Raw genomic sequence first — 8,602 nt, 5'->3', positions numbered from 1 at the left:
TTTAAAAATTGGTTAATTACTAAGCTTGAAGCTTCAAGTGATATGAAGAGGAAGAGGAGGATCGAAATTATCATAGTAGCGGGGCAACCATCGTAAGTACTTATTATATTTAACAAAGTACCATCATTTAAAATCAATTTAAAATTACCATAGTCATTCCAATTAAATTTCTATGCTGTTAATGGAACGCATAGATTACATTATTTTTTTTTTCTATTTGAATATTTATGTTTAGGTTGGCCATCGATTTAACCATGAATTAAGAGTCATACCATACACTGCATAGAAAAAGGGAGTCAGTCCCCATTCGGCACATGAAAAACTTTTCCCAAACCTAACCACATGTGGTGCACGAATTCATCAGTCATCTAAGCTGCTTTACTCTGACACTAAGCTTCTTTTCTCTAAGTGTAGTAGTTGGGCTGCCCCAGTGCACACAGCTGTCTTGTTTATGCGTTGCACGCTAATCACATTTGGTGCAGCGTAATTGGTTTACCTCTGCCGTACTTTCCAGTATTTCCGTCTTTTTAATGAAGTTGTTGGCGATGCAATTTCATCTGCTCTTGAGTGCGTAATTGAGGAAGACTCGGAGTGGGAGTGGAATACAGATATATAAATATATGAAGAGAGAGAGAGAGATAGAGAGCAAATGATCAGCAAGTTGTGTGAGTTGTTGCTAATGTTTTGAAAGTTTTGTGCGTGTTTGTGTGTGACAGTGGATGGAACACTGCACACACACACACACACACACACACACACACACACACACACAAATTAAAGACGCGCACTAATTAACAAGCAGCTATTGGTACTTAAGGCGATATACAAATGCATAGATTAGAGATGGGCATTGGCAGACTTTTTCAGATTCAACAGATTCCTTGAGTAAAATATAATACACAATGTTATTTACTTCGAATTATGAAATAAAAATTAAGTAAATTAATTTTAATATGTATATTCACTAAATATATATTTAAGCTTCAAAGAAAATGTGCGAATAAAATATGATTGGCAGTTGCACATCAACATCCAAAAGTAAGAATAGTTGAAAAACGAGTATATATTGTTTTGTTCGTTAATTAAATATAATTGATACCAATATTAAATGTATAAAAACTATTGATTTAATAATTCAAATAGCTTTAATTTGAATAACAAATATCATACCCTGTATAGAATTGTTTAGAAGCAAATTTTGTAATTTCAAAACCCTTATTCGATTATTAAAATTCATTTCATATTTAAATGTTAAGAATAACCAATGAAAAAATAAAATAAACCATAGATGAAATATCGTTTTTGTGTTACGAGTCGCTTTTGGTTTTGGAGTCGACTTTTACTGCACTCGATTGAACTCACTCTTACTTTGCTGAAAAAAATGTTAAGTGAAAAATGTTTCAAGTTTTAAGCTTCATCGAATATGAATTGTTATTATGTATCTTGGCTTTTCCTTTTTAATGTTTTTCTTTTTTAATCCGGCCATTCCTATATTTTCGTTGTGTGTTTCTCGGGCGCGATTTTACTTTCAAAAGCACAGCTCATGTCCATCTCTAAGACAGAACCTTTAGTGGGCCAACATGTGGCATTGTTGAGGCAAGGCCCATAACATTTCCCAAAGCGGCGCCTATTAGGGCAAAGATTTAAGAGCCCAAGACACATGTATTGTTCGTCACTAGGGATGGTCACATATGCTCGCTGCTGCTTCAATATGTGCATGTGTGTGTGTGTGTGTGTGTTTGTGCCATAATTTTGTCAGCTGCTCGAGTAAACATAACCTTGACACTCGCATGAAGTTGCCACAGACACGCGCCAAGCCTGCAACAAACATTTTGGCCTGCCCCTTCGTCCAATAACAACATACACTTTGTGCCTATAACCAGTTTCAAGAACAGCAACAACAACAAGCTTGAGAGATTGCCACTCGACGCCCTTGCCACAAAAATCGTGCTCTATTATAGTTTTTTTCTTCCCTCTCTCTTGCAACTTTCTGTTCTTAGTGCGCGGAACGTCGAATGATTTAAAACTTTTCTTGTTATTCCCATCTTTAACAAGTTTTTGCTTGGACCCGTTCCATAAAACGGTCTGTGGTTCGTCGGTTTTTTCGGTTATCACTACCCACGGGGACTATTTTGGCGCCAAAGTTGTAGGCAACAAATTAATTTAATGTCAGAGACACAAACTTCTGACAGTTGTGTGTTTGTTCTAGTTGGCTGGTCTCGCCTGGGCTTGGTCTGATCTGGTCTGGTTTGGCTGCGTTGGGTCTTGCCCTGTGTTGGTATGCTGCGTGCTGGTATTAAAATGAAGTGCTGATGATATAAATTCATTTGACATACATACAGCTTTCTGTATAGTTGCAAAAAGTTTTATTGTACATAAAATGTTATGTACATTCCATGCACTTACTTGATGGGCGGCCGTTTCTCTGATGTTTGAAGTTGTGAAATGTTTAAAGGGTCCCCATAAAAACCAAGTACGCCAGCAAGCTTATACTCGTACAACGAATTTTAGAAGCGTTATCAATGGTGAGGAAGTAACGAGCTAGCTAAGCATAAAACAGGAATGGCTTTTCAGAAAATATTGGGCAACTTAAAGGCCGGGTGCTTCATGGTTGGAACAAGGTTTTAACGCAATAAAAGCTATCTTTTCATATCTAGAGATTTAATTTTGAAGCAAGATGGATAAGATTTGAGAAAGTGTTAATTCATTTAAATAAATAGTAGCTTGTGAGTTGGGGTGGGGCCGATTGGGATTACTTTTAATTACGATGAAATAATGAAATTATTTAATGGTTATGATCTGATGAGTGGATTTTATTAATTTTATGATGGAATAAGGGATCATATAGTGCTCCCATAAATGAATCAAAAATTAAACTATAAAATAATATTTATTAGATCGTATGAGAAGTAAGCGAATAATTTGGAATTCCTTAAACATACAAGTAGGTGCTGTCTCAAGGTTTCTGATGATTATGAATATGTATATAAATAGGTTTTTAGAATCAGATGTTCCATATTCTTAATCAGCATGACGAGAACAATGATGTAATTGCCAAGGAGTTACGGGCGGGGAAGTGTAGGAATACAAACATCTTCTGCCCAGGACTCAGGAGAACATGTACAGCAAGTTGGTTTATTCCAGGTCATATATGTTGCGAGTTCCTTGCATTAATATAACTGTCTCACGCTCTAATGAAGGTTCGCTAGAATCATCGTAATACTCCAACCATATACACGTACCTCGTGGATGCTAAAGAATCACTGCATTAGAGTTGTACTTTAGTTGAGAGAGGGGACCGGGGCAGAGCCTGCTGTAGAGGAGTCGCTCGACTCATTCCTAAAATAAGGTTTCTTGGGAGTTCAGTGAACATTTTTTGTTTATTTTCGAACAAAATCATATTTAGTAATTTTGAATAAAATGGCTCTTCCTTATTTTTGATCATTTGCAAACTTTATAAAGATTTCCTGGAGAGACGTCTGACAAATAGAGTAACTAAATATTTGCAGCTTTTCCCGTTTTTTCTCAAGATAACCAAAAATTTCAGACCATTTGACATCTTTGTTGGGCAAATGCATTGTGACCATGCCGCGATAGCCGTTTTGTTCTCTAAAGTGGTGGATGCTGATTCAGTAAAGTGTGTTTGATTGTTAGTTGTATTGAACCACACTTACACTACTTTTATATCGGGAAATTTCTCAGTCAAACTCTCCACCACTTTATCGATGAGGGCTTCTAAATTATCGCTGTCACCTTCAGTTCTATTTGATTTTACTGTTTCTTGCGATGTGGACGGACGGTCCGTCTTGTCCACCTTTTTGTCTGGCTGTGTTGGTGAAGCCGACCCACGCCTCTTTTTCTCTTCCACCTTTTTGTCCCTTTTCGTCCTTTGCTCGTCATCTTTGTTTTCGCCGCTTGTAGAGCTGCTAATGGTGTTTCTGGTCGTGGCCTCCTCCTCTGACTGTATAGGGGTAGTAGCCGAGCTTCTAGAAGCTGATTTTCTTTTTTCAATATCAGACTGCGCTTGGCTCTCTCTCCTGAATAATATATGTTTCATCAAAGCGGATGCATGAGTACGAAACTGCTAAATGATTCAAAACTCACTTCATGTTTGCCTTGGCCCTGTCCAACTCATCCTTGGCGCACACTTTAATCTGAATAACCATACCCATGCTGAAACGGCTTTTTATGTGCTGAAGGGAGCCAAGGCAACAAAACTGGCCGTTCACCATAATGGCTAAGCGCGAGCACAGTGCCTCGCACTCCTCCATGCTGTGTGAGGTAAGCATCAGCGATTTACCCGAATCCCGCATGCGTGTCAGAACCCCCCAGATATCACGCGTCGCCGCCGGATCAATGCCTGTCGTAGGCTCGTCGAGGCACATTAATGTTGGTCCCAGGGCGCACAGGGCGCTGGTAAATTTTCGTTTTGTACCGCCGCTGTAATTACGGACCATTTTGTCCAGATGCTCCTGAAATTGAAAATATTTAGCCACTTGCTCCACCAAATCATTGACATCCGCTTTTTTAACGCGATGCAACTGGAAAATTATATGCAGACTCTCGCGTCCTGTCAAAAAGTTCCAGTACGTATTATTTTGGGGACAGTAGCCGACATGTTTTAAGGCTTTGCACGCATTCGACTTAACGCTGATCCCCTTGATAAATATGTTGCCGCTGTCGATCAATTGCTCGCCAACGATCATGTTAAAGGTGCTAGTTTTTCCGGCGCCATTCAATCCAAGTAGCCCGAAACACTCATATCTATTGAGAGAACCATTTCAAACGCAATAAATCGAGGCGCCACTGCGTCTTACATACGGCTTCACGGCCAGCGAAATTTCCCGCACTGCTATTAACTTTTTATATGCCTTCACTGCGTGATCAAGCACTAGATTTTGAGCCTCAATGTCCTCCTCAGTCATCTCTGAAACACGCTGCTCCTCCTTCAATACATCCTTATCCTTTTCCTCATTGTCTACTAGTTTAGGCCTAACAAACGCAATCACAAATATGAATGAGCTTTAGGAAAGGATGTCAGAACTACCCACCACCTTCTATGATTCAGTTTTCTTAAGCAATACCTCAACCGTCTCGAATATACAGAGAGGAGCATCAACAATGCAAAGTAAAGCAACGCTTCTATTATTAAAAAATGCGTTGGTCTCCATGTCATAATTGATTTTAGGGCGTCTTTGCATCCCTCCGGATCCCCTTCACATTGTTTAGATTCCACTTTCTCAATGTTGTATAATATTATTTTAAGGCCATCGGCCAATGCATACATAGGAAAGATAATCAAAATGGTATCAAAAATAGGATATTTTTCACGGACAGAGTACGCAATTTCAAATATAATTGCACCTGAAGGTAACAATGAAGTAGGTATAAAAACAATCATGCCATATACTGGACTCACCTATTAACAAATTCAGAATACTATAGACGATAAACGCTACGGTTGATAACTTAAAAAGCATAGAGTTCAGATAAGTAAACGGTAGCCCCGCGAGGCCGAACAAAATAAGAAGGATTACTATCTCCAACATAAAGCTCTGAGAATCAATCAACAAAATTATGACAAATACTAATGACATGACCAAATAAATCAGATAGTCCCATACAAAGTGAGTCAGCCAGTAGTTCCAATGGGCCAAACCGTTGACAATCTGCAGCAGTTTGGTCTGTGAATAGCGTTCTGCAATGGGCATCATGATAAAGAGGGCGATATCAAGCGCCATGAATAATATAATATACCCAGCAAGAGAACTTGATTCAGCATCTGCTTTTTTTTTTATTAGCTTATTCGTAATCCCGATTTCCATATCATCCCCAACTAGGACCTTGGCAATAGCATTATAGAGCAGATTGAGTGAAATAGGAGCCGAGTGAGTCTGCGCTGGGTTTATCCAGGCTAGCATCAAATCGTCTGTAATCGTAGCTCCCCCCACACATGATTTTTGGAATGTTTTCAATTTGTCTTTGGATAGACCTTTTGTATATTCTTGAATTTCAGAATCAATCTTTATTTTGGCCCCGCTGCTCTCTGCGAGCGACTTGTAACGCTCCGCTATCGATTTGAATGGCTCTGTGCTGGCTGTTGTATGAAACATTACCATCGGATTGCGGAATGGGGTTAAATCCAATTTTAACGATTCTTTTTTAGATGGCACTAGTCTTACGACTATTTCAACTAGTAAAAACGTTATCACCGGCAGCAAAATAAATACCAGAAATATGCACTTTTTTCGATAGGTGTGCAGTATTTTCTTCCGCATCATGGGTGGGAAGTGATCGCAGCACATACACTTCCTTCCTGCCTCTTTCTTTATGTCGTCCCTTATCTGAAACCCTGAATGTCCCCTTTAATGAAAACTCGCATATTCTTTTATTAGAGATGGGCACGACAGCATAACTAACTGCTGTTATATTAATTATCTCTGGGATAGCCTTAAAAAGGTTAGAGTCTTTCTCTGGGAATGCCCAACTCTTGCATCTACACTCACCAGTCTGTGAACCCCAGGCAGTTGCTTTTCGAGAGTCTTCTTCGTCCGGAAGAAATTTGGTTTTTGTCGTACCGATTTTCATAAAAGCATCGGCTAACGTTGAGGGATTCAGACCGAAGCCATGTAATCGTAAGTCCTCCAGATTATTCTCCAGATCCTTAAACATTTTCTCAAACTTAGAGGTTTCCTGTACTGGAAGGCGATAGATGAGATCCGTACCCACAGTGTGTTCTAGCGTTATTTTAGGAATATAACGTTTCAGAAATGTTGTAACTTTGTCTACATCACAGTCCTCCATCTGTACGCATATCTATTGAGAAGTAGTGGGTTCAGTCGTTGTAAGCAATCCTTAAATAAATCTGATTACTAACAAGAGTTACACAGCACGTTTCACAGCTTAGCTTAGCCACGAATCCCTTGTAAGTGTACTATAACTCTAAAGATATGATCAACTTACCAGTTGATAGCCTGCACTAATATTTTGTTGCATAAAGAATGCAGTACCATATCCACGCAGTTCACCATCGCCCATTATGGCTACACGATCGGCCAATACTTCTGCCTCGTCCATATAGTGTGTTGTTAGCAAAATGCACCGTCCGGTTTTCTCATTCTGCAGAATACTCCACAGATCGTGACGCGCCGATGGGTCCAGTCCAGTGCTGGGCTCATCGCAGAACACCACGCGCGTATTACCGCAGAGTGCACAGCATATTGAAAGTTTGCGCTTCATACCACCGGAAAGTTTTCGTGATCGGACCTGGGCTTTGGATGTGAGACCCAATAAAAGCACATACTTTTGAATCTCTTCATTAATTTCATTCTTCTTCAGGCCCTTTATGGTACAAAAGAACCTAATGTGCTGCTCCACTGTCAGATCATCGAAGAGGACATTATATTGTGGGCAGATACTGAGCGAGTTACGGGCCTTTTCTGGAGCCGTAGCCATATCATAGCCATTGATTATCACCCGCCCAGACGTGGGCTTATAAACTCCAGTCAGCATCATTATAGTTGTCGTCTTTCCAGCTCCGTTATGGCCCAGCAGGACTGTAAGCTCATCTTCGTACAGATTCAATGAAAAATTCTTCACAACTTTGATGCCATCGAAGGACTTCGTCAAATGCTGGGCCTGCACAACCATCGACTTCCCTTTTGGCTCAGCCTCAAAATTGTTTTCAATACTTTCTCTACGCGTATCCGCCCCTTTTTCCTCATCCCAATCGCCATTTTTGTCAGCTCCAGGCTCTCGACGCGGACACCAAAACGTGCGCGTGAACGGGAAGTTCCATTTTCTAGTTATGCCAATATTTCCGGGACGTATTTGCTCAAAGTACAAACACAGAATCATATTTATCAGACACCCTAGGAGCATTAGAACCATTACAGTTCCTACTGATAAGCTTCCCTTAATAGGCGTAAACAATGTGCCAATTCCCAAATTGTTCCTACTGCCCTCAAAATCTGCCACTGTCACAAATGCCCAACCCATACCACTATTTAAAAGTAGACACTCCATAATCTTTGCTATATGGGGACAATAATATGGTGTAACCATGAAGGGAACATATTGAGAAATGTATAGCAAATAACATACCAAAGTTCCCTTAATGGTACTCATAAAAATAGAGGTTAATAAAAAAGCGAAACTTATGATGTGTATTATGTACACAAGCAGGATAAGCAGAATGACTAGAAAGCTGGTAAAAGCAAGTGGTCCCAGCAGTCCCCAAATTAACGACACCCCAACTGCCCCTATGCCCAACAATAGAAGCCACTTTATGAACCAGCCCAGCCAGTGTAGCCAGACTGGCACACCCATAATTGCCAGAGTGACCTTTATCTGGTTATTCTTCTCGGTCAACAAGGTCTGAAAGAAAATCAATGAATGCACCGATTACTGATAAAAAGAAAATATAATACATTTATAATGTTGTGAGTGCTCATCAGTTTCCTTTTAATTGTTCCAATGAGCGTTAAATGAGCCTATAATTCAGAGTCATGACTGCAATTCAAAGAAACTACGTAAAGGGTATATATACTCGGTGCTTGAAATGTACAAGATTATATTAGGTTTGCGGGAGGTGAACAATTGA

The 8,602-nt window shown here is 39.8% G+C and overlaps 1 protein-coding gene across 1 annotated transcript; it reads right to left on the bottom strand.

Annotated features, from left to right (window-relative positions):
• Positions 1-3,431: 3,431 nt before the first annotated feature.
• On the bottom strand, positions 3,432-8,358 carry LOC115632765 (ATP-binding cassette sub-family A member 3-like; the record flags this gene model as incomplete). Its single annotated transcript, XM_030530014.1, has 8 exons — positions 3,432-3,609; positions 3,675-4,037; positions 4,105-4,764; positions 4,822-4,992; positions 5,052-5,364; positions 6,321-6,816; positions 6,964-8,033; positions 8,268-8,358. Coding segments are annotated over 8 exons (3,342 nt in total), but the record flags the coding sequence as incomplete, so codon positions are not given.
• Positions 8,359-8,602: the final 244 nt, after the last annotated feature.

This window comes from Scaptodrosophila lebanonensis, unplaced genomic scaffold (assembly GCF_003285725.1).
Source record: "Scaptodrosophila lebanonensis strain 11010-0011.00,11010-0021.00 unplaced genomic scaffold, SlebRS2 tig00001415-arrow-pilon, whole genome shotgun sequence".
NCBI classification, from domain to species: Eukaryota; Metazoa; Arthropoda; class Insecta; order Diptera; family Drosophilidae; genus Scaptodrosophila; species Scaptodrosophila lebanonensis.
This window is presented reverse-complemented; position numbering and strand designations above follow the sequence as displayed.